General features: G+C 32.4%; 1 protein-coding gene and 2 pseudogenes across 1 annotated transcript in view; 1 reads left to right on the top strand and 2 right to left on the bottom strand.

Moving 5' to 3' along the window:
* The window catches only part of LOC105302144 (ubiquitin carboxyl-terminal hydrolase 32-like), a 117,982-nt gene extending 95,154 nt beyond the window's left edge, over positions 1–22,828 (top strand). Inside the window, exons 6-11 of the mRNA XM_023520380.1 lie at positions 11,614–11,745; positions 13,196–13,303; positions 14,802–14,917; positions 15,283–15,345; positions 17,977–18,060; positions 22,763–22,828. Coding sequence (XP_023376148.1) covers positions 11,614–11,745; positions 13,196–13,303; positions 14,802–14,917; positions 15,283–15,345; positions 17,977–18,060; positions 22,763–22,828 — 569 coding nt within the window. The remainder of the gene's footprint in view (positions 1–11,613; positions 11,746–13,195; positions 13,304–14,801; positions 14,918–15,282; positions 15,346–17,976; positions 18,061–22,762) is intronic.
* On the bottom strand, positions 8,186–8,304 carry LOC111729444 (annotated as a pseudogene).
* Positions 15,360–17,049, bottom strand: LOC111729396 (annotated as a pseudogene).
* Positions 22,829–23,619: the final 791 nt, after the last annotated feature.

Here is a 23,619-nt window from a genome sequence, read left to right as displayed (position 1 = left end):
CTCAACGAACTTATGGAAGAATGGATGAACACAATGAGAACCTCAACAGAGAGGTAGTAAGCATTAAAAAGGACATAGAAACTGTAAAAAAGAACCAGACAGAAATGAAGAATATAATAACTGAAATGAAGAATACACTAGAAGGATTCAACAGTAGATTGGACGAAGCAGAAGATCGAATCAGCGAATTGGAAGACAAGGTAGCTGAATACACCCAATCAGAACAACAGAAAGGAAAAAGAATTTTAAAAAATGAGGATAGTTTAAGAGACCTCTGGGACAACATGAAGCATAAAAATATCTGAATCATAGGAGTACCTGAAGAGGAAGAGAGAGAGCAAGGGATTGAGACTCTGTTTGAAAAAATAATGACAAAACTTTTCTAACCTGGCAAAGGAATTAGACGTACAAATTCAAGCACAAAGAGTGCCAAACAAGAGGAATTCAAACAGACCTACACCAAGACACATCATAATTAAAATGCCAAAGGTCAAAGACAGAGAATCTTAAAAGAAGCAAGAGAAAGAAAGCTGGTTACTTACAAGGGTACCCCCATAAGAATGTCTGCTGACTTTTCAATGGAAATTTTGCAGGCCAGGAGAGAATGGCAAGAAATAGTCAAAGTTATGAAAAACAAGAATCTACAACCATGGATACTCTACCCAGTAAGACTTTCAATTAAAATGGAAGGTGAGATAAAGAACTTCCCAGACAGAAAAAAACTTAAGGAATTGATCACCAACAAGCCAGCATTACAGAAATGTTAAAGGGTCTTCTGTAAAAAGAGAAGGGGTAAAAAAAGAAAATAGAAATAACAAATATGAATAATAAAATGACAGTAACAATGTACCTATCAGTAATCACTTTAAATATAAATAGATTAAATGCTTTAAATTATGTTGATCTTCAATATTATTTTATATTAGTTTCAGGTGTCTGGTGTAGTGGTTAGACATTTATATATTTATGAAGTGATTCCCTTGGTTAATCTAGTACTCGCCTGGCTCTATACATGGTTATTACAATATTATTGACTATATTCCCTATGCTGCACTTTACATCCCCATGACCATTTTGTAACTACCAATTTGTACTTCTTAATCCTTTCATCTTTTTCACCTAGTCCTCTAGCCCCCCTCTTATCTGGTAACCATCAGTTTGTTCTCTGTATCTATGAGTCTGTTTCTGTTTTTTTCCTTTTTCTTTTTTTGTTTATTTTGTTCTTTAGAGTCCATATATAAGCGAGATCACATTATGGTATTTGTCTCTCTCACTTATTTCACTTAGCATATAATACCATCTAGGTCCATCCATGTTGTCGTAAGATAATGTTTTTAATGACAATTTTTAAAGCCATTTGGAGAGATACAGACAAAAATATTTGCAATGATGCTGAACATATTGATGATGTTCAGAGTCAGAGAACATGCATAGAGAACATAAATATGTTCTCTATAATTAAACATTTGAAATAAGTTGGTACAGGTGTTATTACATTTTTCTTTCTTTCTTTTGTTTCTTTCTTTTGACTTCTGAGAGAATAGTCTTAAGACCAAACCCTAGTCATTTGGCTTTTTCTTGTAATACCCTTTCCATATCCATTTGTTCATGGCTATTTAGCACCACATAGTGTTGGAGTTTGGAGACACAGATTATAAACTCAAAATGTAATTTGTTTTATAAATTTAGATCAGTGTATTCATCTCCTACTATTGCACATGCGTAGTCCTAGCTAAACACTGCCTGGCAGCTGTTTCTGCTTGAGTTTGAAGGCTCATTCTTCAGTTGCTAACCTTTGAAATTTCTGCATTCTAACACAGCTGCCTACTAGTTCTAGGATGAACTGCTTGTAATCTTTAACACTCTCTTTGTCACTCACTAGAGAGTAAACTTCTTTCTTGTTTTTTTGTCTCTTTTCTTGAGCCCATAATATAAATCCTTCAATAGGATATCCTTTTTCTTGTTTTTGAATTATAGCATAATACAACAGTTTTTTTGTTTGTTTTTCTGCCCTGTTACTGCCTGTCTTGCCTATAGACTTTTTACGCATGCCCTTTTGCCTCTTAAAGACCTCCAGGTCCTAGCTGCTTATGTGCGCCCCAAAAACCTTGTGTCTGCTCCTTCATTGCACTTTCCACACTAGATTAAATTGACCAATTTTCACTTCTGCTAGAATCTAAACATAGTTGTTTTGTTCACAATCATATCAATAGTTTTTAGCATTATGTCAGGCATGTATATTAAATATGCTCTTACTAAATGTTTGCTGAACATTAAATGATCTTTGACTATACTCCTGTACATTTTTCCCCCCAAAATACTTTGCTCTGTGAAAGGTTCCAATTTACCACTGCAGATTGAGCACTTTCTAGAGGAGGCACTATATTCTGGGTACATTATCTCATTTAATCCTTGCGCCATCTCTGAGGTTCATTTTATGTCTATTTTAAAAATGAGAAAACCAAGATGATAAGAAGTTTAAAAAGAAACATTCTCAAAACCAAATGGTTAATAGGTGCTGAAGTTGGGATGTTTGAACCCCAGACTGTATGCTTAATATCGTTTTAGGACTCGAAGACAGTTTATTGACACTTGGTCATTTTATTCTTAATCTTTTATGAGTAGCTTGCAGTTGCAGATCAAAGGAATTAGTCACGTGGTAGTTGTGGTTGTGGTGAACCATCTTTTTCAGACTCCAGGCAATCTTGCAGATTCACTTTTTCAATTTCTCCTTTTTCCCTTGGGATACTTACAAATGATTATTTTTTTATTCCTCTTCAATAATGTATTTCATTAGATCCAGGCAAGATCATCAAATGATTGTGAAATAGGTAATAAAACTATGATTTTTAAGAAGTATGTTTTAAGAACTAATTGAGAGTTCATTTTCATTAATAGTGATTATATTTTCATAGACTGTAGTTATATTATTTGGAAGAAAATATGTGTGCCTTTTTTTTTTTTTTGTAAATATGTTTTTAAACATACTAAAAAGAGTTTTGGGGGTTTCCCTAAAATGTATCATCAGAGTGAATAAGCCTGCTACCTCAGTGATTTCTTTTAGTTAAAGATTTTATTTGGTTACAGAATCTGGATTCTGAGGTAATTAATGTAGTATTTTTAGGTAATTTTAGGGCCATAGAAGTAATTCTGATTATTTTTCTTTTCATAGCTAATTCAAATTTATAGTTTCTCTTTTAGCATTTATTATCTCAACTAAAAATATTATATTCTCTGGCCACATTTTAGTTTGCAGTGTTAAAACCTTGAATAAGAAAAAAGTACATCAGTGATTCTTAGACTATAAGCCACTAGTAAATCTGCATCTCCCTCCTTATCCTCTTATCTGGTTGTAAATGATGTAAGGCTTACAGCCATTTTAAGTAGATCCCAGAAGGTCGTTGCTTTTGAGAAGGTTGCTTCCTCAAAAATGGTAAAGAACTGTGCAACTGACTAACTTGAATATTCTGCCTGACTTTTTTTTTTTTTTTTTAATGAGAATCCAATTCTGGCATTAAAGAGCAATTTCTGCATCTGGAGCCTCCGGTAAGATGGGACTTGATTAGGATGGCCCAAAGTGCAGGCCAAGAACTATTTAGAATGTTGGGAATATGGTATGCTGTTATTGTGAACCAGAAAAAAATTACACCTATAGGTGGGTGATAAATTCATTCCTATTAAGCTTGTAAAGTATAAGGTTTTGGTATTGGCTTATGAATTGAAAATAGAGCAACTACTGGAATTACTACCTCTTTATTCTTTAAGTGAAAATAAGGTTAGTTCCCTTTCCTCTTCTCAGAAATTCTACTGCCAATTCATTTAAAATGTTTAGGTAGTAATAATATATGTATTTTACCATAATTTATATTTAGCACATTATTTGATTAATGAATTGCAGTCTGTAACCAAAAGTGAACAAGTCACATAAACTTAAAAAGGGACTGTAAAACATTGTTTTTAACTGGTGACCATAACCAATCTAATCGGTTATTTTTCTTCTAAATATATTCTGCTTATCTTGCCACATTTCCACCTCAGCAAACAAATTGTGTTTTTTAAGGAGATTAGTAAACTTAATCTTCAAAGGTAAAATTTATGAGGCAGTTGGTGTGATTTTTCTATGTTCTAACTCAGTGTGTTATGTAAACACCAATTTATCAGAAATACTTACTGAGCACCTGTTATATACTCAGTACCTAGAAGTATAGAAATAATAACATACAGTAGTTCCCCCTTACCTGTAGGTGATATGTTCCAAGACCCCCAGTAGATCCCTAAAACTATGGATAGTACCAAACATGCACACACACACACGTTTTTTCCTATACATACTTATGGTAAAGTTTTAATTTATAAATTTGGCACAATAAGAGAGTAACAACTAATAGAATAATTATAACAATATACTGTAATAAAAGTTATGTGAATGTGGTCTCTCTCTTGCTCTCAAAATATGTAGTGTACGCATCCTTTTTTTTTGTGACGATGTGAGATAAAATGCCAAAGCTATTCCTGAATCTGTGTAACCATCCCTTACTTGGTGTCACTCATTTCAGGGGATCCCTCACTGAAGTCTTCGTATAGGCTCAGTGCTTTCTGTCACAACACAGTGTTGTCAGTCAGAACACATTTTCTGTTCACATCTTCCACACAATTTAATGTCTTTTCCATCTTAACCAAGCACTCACACACCGTGGCAATAACTTTTGCATTGAGGCGCGACAGCAAAACTAGCACAAATTTCTTTTTCTTCTTCACAATTTCATGGATAGAATATTTTTTTCTTACTGTAAGTCCTATCAACCTCAGCATATGATTTTTTTTTGTCTTATCAAGTCGAGAACTTTTACCTTTTCACTTAAAGAAAGAACTTTACAACTTCTCTTTGGCATATGCAAATTGCCAGCGTCACTACTCTTGTGCTTTGGGGCCATTGTTAAGTAAAGTAAGTGTTATTTGAACACAACACTGAGATACCCATACCCATACCCACGCCCATGCCCATACTGCCACAGTTGATCTGATAGCCCAGATGGATCTGCTAAGTGACTAACAGGCAGGTAGCATATATAACGTGGATTCGCTGGACAAAGGGATGATTCATGTCTGGGTGGGATGGAGCAGAATGTTGTGAGATTTTATCATGCTTCTCGGAATGGTGTACAATTTAAACTTAAGAATTGGTTATTTCTGATATTTTTATTCAATATTTTTGGACCACAGTTGACTTTAGGTAACTGAAACCAAAGGAAGAAAAATTGTGCATGAGGAGTGGCTACTATTGTTTCTGCCAAGGCTCTGGTCTTCCTACTTTTGATTCAGGGTCAGATTTTTTTATATGCGGATCTACCACTTGAAAGAAAGTCTAGGATTTGAGAAAACTCTTTCTCTGGGGAATATATCATAAATGGAGTGAACATATATCTTATTTAGGAAAAGGAGGCAGTAATGCTGTCTCAATTTATCAGACTCATGATTATTCTCCCTTTTGCTAAAATTTTAAAGTACTTCTTTTAAATAAATTATCTGGGTATTTGAAGTAGATTTTTACATTAAAAAAATGAAAGCTACATGCTTATGTAGAAGTTCTGTATATTTTAAAAATTAGTTCCAATTCCAGAGTAATTGGACTTTTGCAAAGTGATTCATAAGGAATTTACAATGTAGTAATGAATGTAGTATATTAGTAATTTGGTTAAAAGAAAAAAATATACTCCTGTATGAAAATTTTATCTTTCTTGTATGATAATCTTCCTTGAAGATTTTGCTATAAAATTTAAAAAATGAATTTAGCTCATTGATTGTTTAAAATTATGAACTATGATTTGGCGTAATCTGAGAAATCATACAGTGGTATAAGTGATAGAATGAAAGTATTGGAAATAATCTTCCCAAACAACCTGGGTGACATTCAATTAAATAAATCTACTACTACAATTACAGTTATGTGAAAACATGCAATTATGTTTTTATCTTTTTCCTTTTTTGATTACCTACATTTTTAATATTTTTCATGCAACAAAATGTATCGCTAGTCTAATAAAAACAAGTAATACAAATTTAAAAATTAACCTAGTATTAGTATTTTCATTTTTTAACTTCTTAAAATATGTTATAATACTGTCACTCAGTTGTTTATAATTACTTTTAGTAATAAGTAATTAGTTCCCTTTAAATGCCAAAAGTATAGATAACTTCATTATCACTCTTGGAATTCCTCTTCATAGGTTTTGTGGATCATTAAGAGATCCATTCTAGGGATAGCCAAGTTAAGAATTTTCCATGAGAGCATTCTTTGTAAAATGAGAACTAGGTACATATTTCAAAGTCTTTTTTGTTTTCAGCTATGGCAGGTGCAGTCATATTTCCACGAACTTTTCTTCTACTTCAGAATGAATTAAAACAGTGTATTTCTGAAAATCTCAGATTTTTCATCTACTCATGTGTGATAATATTTTTAGTGCAGGATTTTTAAAATTTTTATGTTGTGCTTTCAAAGAATTTCATTTCTTCGTCCTCTAAGTAAAACCTCTAGTAAAGGATTTAGACATAATGAGTGTCAAGGCAGAGTAAAGAATAAGAAGGAAAGATAGAGAAACATTAGCTTACAGTCCAGGGAGCCCCTGGACTTTTGAAGGTCAAGCAAAAGGAACATAATTTCTTTAAATTTTATGGAAGTCGGTGGAATATATGTTTTCATTTATTTACCACTTGACTCTGTTAGTCACTACTTATGACAATAGTACTTGTACAAGTATCGTATAGATACACATATTGATTTGACCATCTCAATTTTCTTGCTGATGAGGAAAAAAGTTTTCTCCTGAAATTTTTATTAAAACTGCCACAATACAGAGTAAGAATGAATACTCTGAAGGCACTGGAAATTTAAAGAGCATTGTTCTTGTCTTCCCAGGTAACTTGTAAATTATTGGAGGTCAAAGTTTACTACTCATCTTTATCTTTTATCATAGTTAACATTATTCTGTAAAAAAAAAAGTGTGTATGTATGTGTATGTATACACAAATAAGTAAATTATTATAACCGATGTTTGTAAGTATTGGAGAGCAAAGTAAAAGGGAAGAGGGATGGAGTATTATCACTGGATAGGGTATGGTTTGGATGGTCTGAGAATGTGACATTTGAGTAAAGATCTGAAGGATTTGTGGCAGTAGTCATGCAGATATCTTGGGGAAGAGTGTGGAAAGTTTTGAAGCAAAGAAATAGCATGATTCTGTTAACATTTTTCCTTTGAAATGTTTTTTTATTATTAGTGAAATAAAACTTTCCCCTCTTTTTATGAATTGTCTGTCTTGTATTTGTTAATCTGTTGTAATCCTAATGCTTTTAAGTTGCATATATTGATGATTTTAACCCTGTATTAAAAACCTAATAGGTCTTACTTCTGTTCTTTCTGCCCACCAGGCTATTTCAGCTCAGTAGTCAAGATTAATCCTGTAGGATAAATCATGTCACTCCTATGCTTCAGAATTTCTCATGGTTCACAATTCACTTAAAACCATTCCTTACATTGGCCTGTATAATCTGACCCCCATTTTTTCTGTGACTTTATCTCGTACTATTCCTGTTATTCTTCCCTTCACTAACTCCACTTCAGCCACTCTGATCACCTTTCTCTTCCTTGAGCTTGCAAGGCATGCTTTCATCTCGAGGCCTCTATCCTTCTTCCCTCTGTCTGGAATGTTTTTTCTCTGCAATTTTTGCTCTCTTGCTTCCTTTAGACCTCTCCTGTATGTCACCCTCACAGTGTGATCTTCCATAACTGCTCTAGTTATGTCTGTGGTATGTCTCAAAGCCATGATATGCCTTTTCATTTATTCAGATCTTTAATATTATAAAGTTTTTTTCATAAAAATCTCATTTATTTCTTAAAGTTTATTTTTAGATATTTATTTCTTATGGAGAATTGCTATTGTTACATTTTTTCTTTTTTATGTTTTCTTACATGTTATTAATGTCATATAGGAAAAGCATTGATTTTTTAATACTTGTTTTCCTACAGATATTTTAACTCGATTATAATTAGTAAATTATAATTAGTAAATTTTTGAGGTTTTTTTGTTTTTGTTTTTGATTTTGTTTTTTTAGGTGAGGCAACCCTTGGTTGACCTCACAGGTTGCAAGAACCTTGTTAGCTTACAATCCCTTATTTTCTATTTTTTATGCCTACAGCACCTGCTCCTTCTAAGTGGTCTACCATCCAAGTACTAACCAGGCCCAACTCTGCTTAGCTTCTGAGATCAGACAAGATCGGGCTTGTTCAGGGTGGCATGGCTGTAGTCAATTTTTGAGTTTTTTGATACACATTCTGCTTCTATGTATATAGTAACCTTGTTTCTTCTTTTTTAACATTATACTTCATATTTATATCTTATTGAATTGGTGAGAATTTTCAGAATTAGGTTAAATAATAATTGAAGGGTTCTCTTTTAGTTTGGAAAGTAGAAAGACATGAAAGACTTTCACTCTCACTGTAATAACATGAAATCATCCCATAAACCATACAATCATACTCTTCTTTAAAGCCGCTGAAAACATATCAATGCAAAAAAATCTTAAACAAAACAACTCCAAAGAGACAAACCCTTCCTAGGTGATCAAGGGATATAGGTGTTTTCATATGTGAGGTCAGATGCTGAGATTAGGGGTAAGGCTGGCAGAGGAAGGATTATCCTGCCTGAGGACAGTCTTTGCTAGGATGAAGAGAAACTAGCCAAACTTTTGAGAATACTGTTTCAGATTTGAATATGAAGGAACTGCAAATGCAAAGATAATCCTTTCCACCCAGTAATTCTCATGGGGAAATTTTGCTGAGAGGGCAGGCTAAAAAGTGAAAAGAGATCTGTTGACCTGGAGTTGCATGGCCTCATAATTGTGAAATCTCAGAATCTTGAAGGCTCACAGCTTTATGTCTCTATGGTCCTGAGGTACTGTCATTCAGTAAAGTTTCAGTCTTGAAGTCTTGCAGTCATGCACTTTCAAGGTCTAACACAGGGACTGACAAACTTTTCCTTAACCCATTTCCCATTCGCCCTGAGAATGCGCTTGTGGCTGCAGCGTACCCAGAGATAACTAACGGATTACAGCCTTAACCTTACCCATAAAGTTTGCCATGAAATATCTCGCTTTTATTATTATTTTTGCATTGCTTTAGCATATCGATAGTCTTTGGAAACAAATGACGTCATTCTTTCTATGGCATTCTGTTTTAGTAGTGGTGTTTCCGTTTGCAAAATATAGTAATTCTCGATTGCTGAAAATGTTGCATTCCTACGTGTAATGTTAACATCATTCTCTAACAGTTATTAGCTGGATTCGTTTGATGAGTACGATTTATGTATACATTTCTGTTACATCAGGGTTAGAGACAAGGTCTGTTTAGAAGTAACTCCAGGAACAGTTTTTATATTTTATTTTCACATTGAAAACCAGTCAGATTTGCTTCAACCTCACAGAGCGTGTTTATGTAAAATTAAATTAATGCTGGCAGCAAGCTGTACTTTTTTTTTCTAGATGGAAATAGGTTAAAAAGCCAGATAGTAAATATTTTGGTGTAGTTCTACTGATTAATTCAGCTTTTTTCCCCATAGAAATCTTTATTTTACCTTTATTTTTGAAGAATTTTTTCATAGGATATAGAATTTGAGATTGATAGGTGTTTGTTTTTTCCTTTCAACATTAATCTCTCACCCCACTGTCTTCTGGCTCCTTGTTTCTGAAGATAAATCATTGCTTATCTCATTTCCTCTGTCTATAGTGTATTTTATTAGCAATTTGATTGTGTCTTGCCTGAGTTTGGTTTTCTTTGAATTTTTCTTGCAAAGGGCTCATTAAATTTCTAGATCTGTGGGATTAGTTTTCATCAAATTTGGAAAATTTTCAACTATTATTGTTTCAAATATTTTCTACCCAACCCTTTCTGGGACTCCAACAGCGTGTATGAGGTACTGTTTGATATTGTCTTACAGGCCACTAAGATTCTAATAATTTTTTGGCTTTTTTTCTTATTCTTCCATTTGGATAGTTTTTATTGCTAAGTCATCAAGTTCACTGATTTTTCCTCTGTAGTTTTTTAATCTGATGTTAAGTTCTTAAGTAAATTTAAAAAATTTTAAATATTATATCCATCATCTCTAGTAGTTCCATTTGGTACTGGTTTTTATTTCTTTCCTAATATAGTCATAGTTTTCCTTAAATTCTTGAGGTATTTATAATAGATGTTTTAAAGACTTGTTTGCTGATTCTGTCATCTGTTATTTCTATAGCTTTTTCTATTGCTTGCTTTTTATCCTGGTTTTAGATTACTTTTTCCTACTGTTTCATATATTTGGGGAGAATGCTAGACATAGCGCATGTTGTATGGTTAATCGGATTCTGTTGTTTTCCTTCAAGGAAGAAAACAGGTGATGATGTTGTTTTGATAGGCTGTTAAGTTACTTACAGATCAGCTTGATATTTTCAAGGTTTTTTTTTAAAGCTTTGTTGAGACAAGTCTGGAGTAGCCTTTACTCTAGAGTTAGTTTTTACTCTACTATTAAGGGTAACCCTCTGAATCTGTGAATACTTCCAGTTTTCAACAAGGCATCTTTACTCCGGCTGGTCAGAACTTAAGCATCTCCTAGCCCAGTCTCAGTGAATTTCACTCTGTGCATACACAGCTTAGTATTCTGCCAAAACTCAACAAACTTCTGTGTAAATTTCTGGAGCTCTCTCTTTGCATAAGAACTCTGCCCTGAAAATTTCAGTTATCTCAGCCTCCCTGAACTACAGCTTCTCTTCTGAACTCAGTGAAACTTCACTGCTTAAGTTCCTCACACCTTGCCAAGGTCGAGAAAGTGACTGCAGGCAGAAAGCTAGGCCAATGGAAGGACTTATCTTGTTTGCTTTCTAAATCTTAATACCTTGAAGGGAGTGGGGGAAACATATAAAATGTAATTAACCATTGGTTGGAGCTTATCTGTGATTTTTAAAAATATATCTTCTGATGAATGAAGAAAGATGTTTATGTTTTCATGATGCCCCTATGACCTATCATACCTATCACATCGTAAATTCTACTCTTAACTCTGTCATTTATTGACGTTGTTTCTTATAACATCTTTTATCATATTCTTTTTATTTAATAAGTATTGAATTTGTAAGTGGTTACCATATTGACAAGATGAATCAGACATGGATCCTGCTATTAGGATGTTTACAGTGTAGCCAGGAGAGAAAATGTATGTAGAATCTTTAAACCCAAGATAGAGATTAAAAATGATCAAAAATTGATACAGATAAAAGTGGTGTGGAAAGCCAAAAAGATATGTCTCAGTTGTTTATTTTGCATATTGAATTTGAGCAGTTTACTTAATGGGAAATTGCAAAAATGTTTTATTTTAAAGCCTCTTAATTGGAATTTAATTTTCTAAATTTAATTTTAGATATAATGTATTTGTGTTTTAGAATTTTGTTTTAGGTAACATTTTTAGCATTGAATTGGGAAATTAAAATATATCCTTTGAAGTTATATTTTTATGATGAACTAACTGCCTGGAATAGAAAGCTTGAGATTTTATAATTTGTTTAACCTTGTTTGATTTGACTCTCAGTGGAGGAATCGGACATCATTGATCTGGAGAAGCGCTACTGGTTGTTGAAGGCTCAATCTCGGACTGGACGATTTGATTTAGAGACATTTGGCCCATTGGTTTCACCACCTATTCGTCCATCTCTAAGTGAAGGTAGGAATCATTCTATTTTCTACTAATTTTCTTTGGTAAACACATCTGAGTCCATCTCTTACTTCCAACTAATACATCTTAACCCTAAAAGGCCATAATGTTTCATACAGTTTTTCAAGTTTCTTGCAAATAGCATAGTTCAGTGGAAAAAAACAAAAATGAGAATAAAGATTGTAGTTTTGAGCTTCCTAATCTACCTATGTAACCTTCAATAAATTAGTTTAGCTCTCTGCACTTGAATATCCTCTATATAAAATAAGTTTGACCAAGTCAGTGGTTATGAAACTGTACTCCAGTGAGGTGCCTTAGCAGCCGGTGCAGGAATTAAGGTGGTGGCCACTGAATGGGCAGAGCTCCAGTTTCACATATAACCCTACCTCTTCCTCAGCAGAGTGCCTTCCCTGTTTTGTTTTTTTTTTAATATATAAGACAGTTCTACTACTCTGTTGGTACCCCTCCCCCTGCCAAAAAAGATTAAGAAACCCTGGACTGGACCATCTCTGAGTTCCCCTCTAGCTCTAAACTTTGCTATGACTTTTTTGCTGTTGTTAGGAATACAAAGAGTAATTGTGGGTGATATCACAAAAAAAAATTTGGAATCTGAATACTTGGGGTTCTGCTTCTTGTTCTGACCTTTTTTAACTTTTCCTTCTTTTGGCAAATCACTTAACCCCCTTCTAAGTTATAGTTTTCTACTGTTTAAACTGAGGGCACAGAATTAGAATCTGTATTCTTCAGATTCCTAGGGTACTTCAGAGGTATTTGTTAGGGCAGCCAGAGCAGGTAGGGCTCTGGGCATCTACTTACCTAAATAGTGTAGTTGTGTTTGATAAATCATTTCATTTATTTTCTTTTTTGCAAAGTGTTTGAAAACCATATGATTGAATTATATCCTTTTATTTCTGAATTTTAAAATAATCATTTATGAAAGATTAACCAGTATAAACAAAACTTTAGTACAGAATTTCTTTCTCTTGTAATATAGTGTGTTATTTTTCTTTGCTTTATGAAAGTGCTTTATCGAAGCTTAATATAATAGCAGCATGGTATATCTTTGAGTATATAGTTAAACTTTTCTTATTTTTTCCTTTTTCTTTTCAATCTTTCTAAATTTTAATTTCTGATTTTGGTGTGCTTCTTAATTTTTTAATTGATTTTTTGCATATTATAGTTATTTTTAGCTGTTAAAATTGATATGAGATAAAGACAGGGAGACATAACCAAACATTAACTGAGAGTAATGTTTTTTCTGTTAGGATCTCAGGTTTTAGTTATAATTATTCCAGAAGAAAAACAAATACTTCCTGAGACAGTGGGAACTACTTTACTTTTTTTTTTTTTCAATTTGGCCAATTTATGGGAAATAATCATGCCTCTTTTCATAAACATGTCATTACAACATTAGAAAGTTCATTGGCTATGGTTTATGGTGTCTTTTCTTATTTTACAGGTTTGTTTAATGCTTTTGACGAAAATCGTGACAATCACATAGATTTTAAGGAGATATCCTGTGGGTTGTCAGCCTGTTGCAGGGGACCCCTTGCTGAAAGACAAAAATGTAAGTGTGTTAAACATTGTCATAAAATATGCAAAGTATACTGAGAAAAAAAATTAGCATTTATCCATGACAAATCATCTGTGAATTAAGGCTTGAATTTTCATCACTTTCTCAAGTTGAGTTTTTAGAAGACAGTCTAAGGATTAAACCATTTTCACTGTGGAGTAGTTTGGCATCTTTGTTATTAATAATAAGATTGATTTTCCTGGTGAATTTGTAGTATATGATAAATGAACTACGTCAGCCATGATGTACTTGAAAATGTTACGCATTTAGAAAATATTTTCTGATAGTCTCTATAAATTTAGTGCCTTGCAAAGTTCGAAGTACAGCTCATTTTCTGTGACTTGTATACATTAATATTTTATACCAGTATAAAACTTATGATCAAAACAGTTTTATTTAAACACTTAGTCTTTTAAATCTAGATAAAATGTTGTAGCATAATTTATAAGCATAAGATATTACATTATTAAATCTTAACCATATTGAGAAAATGCAACAGTTTACATTTAATTGGTACCTGATTCTAATATATTTACTAGAGTCATTATCTCTGTGTTTTTCTAAAACACAGGTCATAAATTTTGCCTATTTGGATATGTTATTTGGTATTTTGACCTTTAGTAATATTGTGCTATGATGCTTTCAGTTGATTTAATAGTATAATTATTATGGAAGTATATATATGAAGTAGATAATTCTTTAATCTTAAAAATTCAGGTTTCTTTTTTCTTCCATGATGATATACCATTACTTCAACCTTGATTTATGATAGATTTTTTCTTGCCATTAAAGTTCTTATAAGAAGGCTGAAATTTTTGCTTCTCAATTGAGCTTAATTGCCTAAAATATTTTTTTAATTCTTTTTTGCTGATGGACTAATGGAAGTTAACAAACTAGAGTAATTTATTTGGAGTTAATTAGCAAAGTGCTGATATTTCTAATTCTTAGCATGTTGTATATAAACTTTTTTGAAGAGTTGAAATTGTTCTTTGGCAAAAAAATTGAGTGTGCATTAGTTTCATTGGAGAGGCAAAGTGGAAGCAGATTGTCTTAATTCCATCTCGTTATTGATTCTTAATGTAGATGAAATATTTTCAGCATTAGAAGAATCAACTCTGCAATGACGAGTTTTAAATATTTGAAATTATTTTAAGGGCTTGAATTATTCCTCAAAACCTGTGAGGTTTTGTAATATTTATTGTATAGGACTTGACTGTTTTTTTTTTTCAGTTTGCAAGGACTTTAACTCTAGATTTAGATGAAAGATAGGGCTCCCCAACCTGGTTAGTGGTTTTGAGAGCAAGAGAGATTTATGAAGTGTGTGCAGTTAGTCCTCCAAGTTCAGAGGACTTTAATTGCATATGCTTGCTTGAGAAACTGAGTAATTTTACTAGAGAAGCTTCTAGTAAAATATATTGTTCTTCAGAATATAAAAGAAATTTCTCTTTATAAGAGTTTTTTTTGTTTTGTTTTGTTTTTGTTTTTTTTCTAGTTTGCTTCAAAGTGTTTGATGTTGACCGTGATGGAGTTCTCTCTAGGGTTGAACTGAGAGACATGGTGGTTGCACTCTTAGAGGTATGGAAGGACAACCGCACCGATGATATCCCAGTAAGTTCTGATTTTATACATCTTGTTACATATGAACTTTGAACAGGAAATTGGAGTAGAGAATTTGAAAAAAGAGAGACAGTGAAAAGGATTTGTTATTACTTCTAGTTTCTATATTGTGTTACTGAAAATATTCATAGCTGAAGGTGCAAAATTAGGTAGAGAATTTGCCTTAGAATATTTAATAAACTGAACTTATTGTAAAAGAATGAAACTACAGGAAAATTGTCTTAATTTTTTTAAAGCAGATAAAAAATCTATGGTAATTAAAAAATAGTTGAACAAAATATAGTATACTTTCGCCACTGAGTAATAAAAACGATATCTACTCTTTTCTAATTACTCTTTTGGATTTGTTTTTAAAGGAATTGCATACAGATTTGTCTGACATTGTAGAAGGCATATTGAATGCACATGACACCACAAAGGTGAGTCTAGCTAGGATTAATTTATCCTTTTCTAAAAATACCACGTACTCTAATTTGGGTTATTATATAGCTTATATACGTATTTAAATCTTTTCTGCTTCATCCCACCAAGTGCTTATTTGGATCTGTTGTTACATACAGTACCTCCAAGTTTTCTCTAAAAATAGCCCATTCCATCTTTAAACAACTGTATTAAGTGTTTTATATATATAAAGATTTATTATAAGCTAGGCATTTTATAAAGATCAGATCGACACAGCCCTTTTTATTATAGTTTATCATTTGTATTTCTTCCATTTTAGTAAGTTATGGTAAGGCTAACCTTATATTGAGCAAAAGAAGCCACACAAAAAAGAATACATACTGTATGATTCCATTTATATGAAGTTCAGGAGGCAAAACTAACAAATGGTAATACGCATTAGAATAGTAATTTTGGAGATGAGTGGATTACCTGGGATATCTGTCTGCGATGATGGAAATGTTTTTTTTATCTTAATGTGGGTGGTGTATATATTCCTAAAAAAATTTTTTTTAAATAGTATTGGTAAGGAACTATTCTATAGTTCTTTTTCTTTTTTCCATTGAGGCATTTTATTTGAACATTAAGTATTACATCCTTAGAAAGAAAATCCCAGGATTTTCCCTCCTGTATGTTTTCTTCTTGGTTCTTTATGGTCTACATTGCCCGCTGAGGTTGTCAGTACAATGAAACCAAACTAATGGGACAGGAGCAAGTTGTTCTGCCATTTTTCTAGGTCTTTGAGTTGCACAGATTTGAGTCTGGGGCTGATCATTCCACACTTATTTAATCTGTCCCTGAGGTTCATAACAATTTCCCCAACTCTCTGACCATCAGTGATTTCAAATTTGCCAATGTAACCATGCTTCAGTATCACAATCGGAAACCAGATGATGACTTTGGAGCACAGCCTAATAACAACCTGGCATTTGCCTCTCTTTTTGGCATTGTCGATGCTTAAGAGCATCAGCCAGGATAGGACATTCACGTGCACCATTATGGTGGCACAGAAAGAGCTCTCCTGAGTTCTTTAATAGCAGCTATAAAAGGCATGTAATAGCAAGAATAAGCATGTATTTACAAAGAATAAATTCTTGAATTTTTTATTTGACAGCATTTATTAGTAAGAATATTAAATAGGTTTACTCCTATTTAACAGTAGCTTGCATTACTGTGATATGTCTGTGTCTCTATTGAAATTGAAAATAACCCATATATTATGAGGCATATTTGAATTAATTTGATCCTTTCCACTCAAACATTGACATGTACCAAGAAGCAGATTGGTAGGTATAGACCACAGTAGTGTTACAGAAGTTTAGAAAAAATAAATAACATCAGTTTTTTTTCTTCAGTCACAATTCTAGAAGGAATCACAGTTTTAACTGATGCTCAATAGAAATAAATAGTACAAATTAATTTTATAGAGCTTGAGCTTTGCTTTGGCATTTGAGGCATCTCTCTGCCTTCCTTCACCTCTCTTTTGCCAAAAACTGAGGTATCTACTTCTATTTGGTATGCAAAAGAACAGAAACCTAGAAGAGTTTCTGGTAGAAAATGCCTTAAGTAGAGATACAGTTTCTAACACCCTTTTTCTGAGCGTTGAATAAATATGTAGGTATAATTACTGTATTTTTATGGAGTTTCTACTTCTGGCTCTGCTGTGAACATTAAAAAGGTAGTTTAGCTGCTCCATTTCCATGTAACCATGATAATGAAATGGTTAACCAAACCTATTTACCATATTCATTTGTGATTAGATTGTGCCAATATTACTCATTATTTTGTACCTTTAGATTGGTATTAACATCCTTAAATAGAATTTATATCATGACAACCAATAATTATAATCACAGTGCTTTAAAAATCTTTTTTTTATTTGATATGGTTATTATATAGTAAAAAGAAAATATCAGTATCATTAAATAATAAAAGCTAAAAATATTATTCATCTAGGGATATTAGCTAATTATTGAATACATGAAGAAATATTTGGTTATATTTTTGCCCAAAAAGAAAAAATATATAGGCCTTCTATACATATATGTAATTTTTGGTATACTTTGGCAACACAAAAATGTTGCTTTACTCAACTTAAAAAACATAATGTTAAATTGTATTTTGGAGAAATGTAATATAGGTATTTATATTTGATATGTGTTAAGTTCCTTTAAATCTCTAAGAAGTCTGATAATATTGCTAGATATGTCTAAGAAGTTCTTAAAAAATTGTTAGGATGAAAGGGCATAATCTGGAGAGTCTGTCTTTTACTTTCAAAATTAGTAAATACTCCATTTTCCCTACATTGGGCCTTTTGTGGTTTTTCCATTGATAACCCTAGAAGCAGAAGATATTATGAGTTATTTCCCAAGAAGATTGTTGAGAATAAATTGTCCTCGTTACCTTTGACTGCTTCAATAGTTTTGTTACTTTAAAACCTATCTAGATGGCCTCCTTGTCAGATGGACACATAGTATTTACTTTAAATTATTGATTTGCTTTCAGACAAATGAACAATATCAGTTTAGTAAACCAGATTTTATTCAAATACTATAAAGAATGAAGACATTCTTAACATGAGATCTTTCTGAATATTATTTCTCTTTCAGATGGGCCATCTTACTCTAGAAGACTATCAGATCTGGAGTGTGAAAAATGTTCTTGCCAATGAATTTTTGAATCTCCTTTTCCAGGTATGTTTAAGGTAAATGACAGGTACAGAGGGTATTAGTACCAGTAATTCTGCATCTTTTTCATTATGTAGTAGTTATTGCAACTGAGGTGCAAAACCACATTCTATCAATAGAACTACATTATCCTGCACACTACCTGAAAGATGGTAAGACAAAGCATGAGGGCCTACTGAAGCTTCTCAAAATCATGATGTGGGATATAAGGAAGCAGAATATAAGTGATTATGTTTATTTACCTTATAACTCATAATAGAGCAGCATGTAGGTATAGAGAAAAATTTAAGTCTCAAAAGCCTTCATAATTTGCTATGTTTCTTCACTGTTGTCTTTTTTAAAGGTCCTTAATGAGTTAGGCAATGTAAACATAGAGATGGATCATAAATAGGCAACTGTAAACTTTTCACCATATACAGTCTCTTTAGTTAGGAGATAATCTTAGCAACAAAGCTATTTCTTCTTCTTCTTATTTTTTTTTTAAATTTTTTAGAAGGTCTAAGAAAGATTGAAGGAGAAGTTGGGAAGAAAAGCAGCCAGGAGTGAACATTAAGTCGTAGAACTTGCCAGATTTTAACTATTTTCCTAGTTAAATTAGTTCTCTTTCTCCAGTTTTTGAAAGTAATTTGTAGGTTCTCATTTTTCATAGTTCTTCATAAATATTTAGGTTGATTAAATAGTGATATTTTAGTTTCTCCTTATTTTATTATTCTTTCTTTATAAAGACACTCCTGTGAAGGTTGGAAAGGTTTGGTATCTTTATATCTATCATGATCTTTCATTGAAAAACAAAAATAACTTATCTGTGACATGGCCATTTTGGAGTAAATGGAAATTGGTCTCTTCCTGACAGCTTATGACTAATGAGTATATTTAAAACATATACAGTCTGATAAGCCTGTAATATCCATTTAAATTAATTAGTTTTTCCACTATCAGTTATAATTTTTAGCAGGAATTTAGATTGATGGCTTTATAAAATAAAAAGATGCACAAAATAATATAAATTACTACTATAAATAGAAATGACTTGCTTGATGATAAGAAAATTGATCAGATATTTTTATCTCATTTAACGTAATATCCTCAACTCTATCTCATAATTAATTACAAATGCTTGACTTATAGTGGGGCTTACATCTCAATAAACCCATTGAAAGTTGAAAATATAAGTCACAAATGCAATTAATACACTTTATCCTATATTCAAATATGATTTTAAAACTATATGTTCAATTAATATATGAGTAAGCAGACTATTATACTACATTGTTTTATTTATCTATGTCTTAAAAATTGGTAGAGTTAGCTGATAGAGTTTAGCAATAAAAGCCTGAATTATGCTCCTATTTTATTTGCCAAAATCCTACACTTGGCTGAGTATTTTGGGTATTTAACTGCAACTTTATAAGCATCAATCGAATTAAAAAACCATTCCTTTGATAATATCTATTTTCAATCCTTTCTGTAATCCCAGTGCCCAATATTTTGCAGAGGAGGCATGCTAAACATTATCAGGATTGTCTGTCTTGTACATTTGTCAAAAAGTATCATGTTAAAGAGTGTGATAGGATGTGAAAGAAAAAGAAAAGTGTGGTAGGCCCAGTAGTGCCCCCCACCAATATCCATGCCCTAATCTTAGGACCTGTGAATATATTATCTTATATGGCAATAGAGACTTTAAAGATATAGCAGGTTAAGGATACTGAGAGGGAAGGTTAGCCTGGATTATCTAGATGGACCCAATCTAATCACGTGAGTCCTTAATAGTGGAGAACCTTTCCCAGCTGGAGTCAGAGAGAGAGGAAGGTAGAAGAAGGGTTAGGGAAATGCAAAGTTGCTGGCTTTGAAGAAAGAAGAAGGAGCCGAGAGCAAAGAAATGCAGTGAACTGGAGAAGCTAGAAAAGGCAAAGAGAAGCATATTCTTCCTTTGACCAAAAAGGACTAAAGCCCTTCTGACATCTTAATTTTTAGCTCATTGAGAACCTGTGTTTGACTTTTGACCACAGAACTGTAAGATAATAAATTTGTGTTGTTTTAAGCTACTCAATTTGTGGTAATTTATTACAGCAGCAAAAAAAGAAAAAAAAATACAGAAGGTGATCTATATTTATGAATAGGAAGGCTCAATATTTTAAAGATGTCAGTTCTGCTTAAATTGATTAATAGATTTGGTGCCCTCACAATCACATCCTAAAAAATTTATTGTTGTCATTGTTTTTGTGGAACTTGATAAGCGGATTCAGATACATGCAGAAGGGTCCAAAAATGCCAAGATAATATTAAAGAACAGTGTTAGAAGACTTTGATTATCAGATATTAGGACTTATTATAATACAGAATATTAAGACAATGTGATATCTACTTAAAGTTAGGTAAATAGACCAATAGAACAATATCGAGAGTACTAAAACAGATCTACACTTATGTGACCACTTGATTTATAAGAAAGGAGACATTGCATCGCAAATGGGAAGGGGTGGTCTTTTCAATAAATGGTACTGGGTCAGTTGGTGTTCATATGGGGAAAAAAAAATCATTATTCCTATTTGATACCATACATGAAAATTAATTCCTGGTAGATTATAAATCTAATAAATTTGGAAAGCAAAAAAGAAAGCTTCTAGAAAATAATGTAGGAGACTATTTTAATGACTTTACGATGGCAGAGTATTCTTAAACAGGACACAGAAGGCACTAATCATAAAGGAAAAGTTTTAGGTTGGACTTAAGTAAAACTAAGAATTCTTTTTATTAAGAGATGCCATTAAGAAGATGAAAACATAAGGCAACACAGTGAGAGAAGGTATTTGCAATACATGTATCCAATGGACTTGTATCTAGGGCATGCAAAGATCAAAAATCAGTGAGGAAAAGGCAAAACCTCAATATAAAAATATGCAAAAACCTTGAACAGGCGCTTCACAAAAGTGAATATCCAAACAGCTAATAAGTACTATGAAAAGGGCTAACCTCTTTAGTCATCATGGAAATACGTATTAAAACCCTCATGTAATACCATTGGACATCCACCAGACTTGTTGATTTTTAAGTGATGTGAAGTATTGGTGAGGATAACAAGCAGCTGAACTCTCACACATTGCCAATGGGAGTATAAATTGTTACAAATACTTCGGAGATTGGCAGTATTTATGAAAGTTGAACATACCCTGTAACCCAGTAAGTTTACCCCATGTGTATACCTTACAGAAACTTATATATCTGAACACCAAAAGGCATACAATTAAGTTTTTATAATTGTAATTCATTATAGCCCCAAACAAAAAATGACCCAAATGTTTATCAACAACAAATAAGTACATAAACAGTAAATATATTGTGACACATGCATACAGTGGTATGTTACAGCAATGAAAAATAATATACTAGTGCTACAAACAGAATCTTATGTAATGTTGTGTGAAAAAACACTTGACCAAAAAATGCAAGATCAGACAACACCAATCCATGGTGACAGAATTCAGGTTAGTGAATACAAAAAGAGGTGCAGTAGTGTCTGAGAAGAAACCCAAAGTGGAACTTTGGGGAAGGTAGCAATGTATGTCTTGATTGGGTGACAGTTTCATCGGTGTGTTTACTTTGTGAAAAGTCGTTGAACTGTATACTTAATATTTGTTCACTTTTCAGCGTATATGTTTCTATTTTTTAAAAATGTGCTTACAAAATATAGGTATCAAAAACCCAAGAATGAATAAAACAAATGGTGTCATATTCAAGCAATGGAATACTACTCAGCAATAAAATAGATTAAAATACTGATATGTGGATGAATCTCAAAAAACTAATTTTTGTATTTTATTGTTGTTTAAATGTTACCTCAAAAAGTAAACAAAATTGTAAACAGATATTTAACTCTAGTTAATGTTAGGCAGGCATGCTGATGTATTTACAGAGAGTTGTACTAATGTCTAATTTACTTTGAAATGCATCCAAAAAATAAGATGGATTGACAGATGAACTGAGGAAGATAGACAGATGCAAGTATAATAAAATGTTAATGTTAGAATCTAGGTAATGGGTGTGACGTATTCAGTGTAGAATTTTCAACTTTTCTCTATATTTGAAAATTTTCATGATAAAACATTGAAAAAAATCACATCTTTTGTGATAACATTTAGAGAAGGCAAATAAATTGAGGAGGAAATAAGCCTAAAAAAGCATTAGTGACAATAATTTCTTTCTTAGAGCTGTACAAATTAAAATGCCACCCTTATCTTTTATGTCGCATATCCTCTTCATGTCCCCTTCATCTTCCTCCCCAAGTGCCATGATATGCTTTTGGATTTCAGGAAAGAAAATAGGATTCTCTGCATGAGATATATTAAAATATATAGTATCAGTGAAACATTCTGAAAAGTAGTTGGTTCTCTTCTTTTTCCTCCCTCCTTCCCTCCCTCTTTCTCTCTCTCTGTCTCCCCCTCTCTCTTCTCTCTTCTTCTCTTCTCCACCCCCTCCCCTCCCCCTTTCCCTCTGTCTTTCTCTTCCCTATCTCACATAGAGATTTGGGAGTTGGCTTCCTTGAAATGGTTTGTTTTAAAAAATAACAAATAGCTAAAGTTTAAAAGTTTAGATTTGCTCAATCACTAGATAATTCATCAGTTGAAAGCTCTGCAGAGAATGTGAAATATTATACAATTTAGTCATTGGCACCAGTCAGTGGAGTTTAATTTATCACCTTTTCCTGTAGGTATGTCACATAGTTCTGGGGTTAAGACCAGCTACTCCAGAAGAGGAAGGACAAATTATTAGGTAAGTTTATAGTTTTAGTCTGTGTATTTTTCATTATATAGGTGAAATTTCTAACACCTGAAATATATTGTTACTATGTAATAGCATGTCTCATTTTAATGTAATTATCACAACGATACCCTGTTTCTCCAAAATAGTTACATATCGAAATATTTTTAAGTAGCTTCTTAACCAAGGGGTTGGATTACTTTAGAAATCAAATTCTATTTAACATTAAAATTACACTAAATACTAAATTTAATTTTCAAAATTATAAAGACATAAGATAAAAAGGTAGCAATTATTCCTTGCTACAAAACAGTTCATATTTATTGTAGAAAGATTAGAAAGTAGACCTAAGCAAAAAGAAGCAAAAAATGCCCATCATCTCTTTATTTATAGGTAGCTATTGACAGTTTTCAGCTTTTATTGAGGTATTAATGACAACTAAAATTGTAAGATATTTAAAGTCTACATTGATGATTCGATATATTTATACATTATGAAAGGATTTTCCCCATTGAGTTTATTAACAAATCCATTACCATATTTACCTTTTTTTTTCTGGTGAGAACATTTAAGTTCTACTCTCTTAGCAAATTTCAGTTATATAACAGTGTTATTATAGTCACCATGTTATACATTAGATCCACAGACCTTACTCATCTTACAATGAAGTTTGTACCCCTTTACTAACCTCTTTTTATTCCCCCCAACTCCCAGCAACTACTTTTCTACTCTATTTATGAATTTTTTATTTTTATTTTTTAAGATTCCACACTTGTGGTACTGTACCGTATTGTCTTTCTCTGCCTG

The sequence above is a fragment of the Pteropus vampyrus genome, unplaced genomic scaffold, assembly GCF_000151845.1.
Source record: "Pteropus vampyrus isolate Shadow unplaced genomic scaffold, Pvam_2.0 Scaffold261, whole genome shotgun sequence".
NCBI classification, from domain to species: Eukaryota; Metazoa; Chordata; class Mammalia; order Chiroptera; family Pteropodidae; genus Pteropus; species Pteropus vampyrus.
Note: the sequence above shows the minus strand (reverse complement) of the source record. Positions and strands in the feature narration are given on the sequence as shown.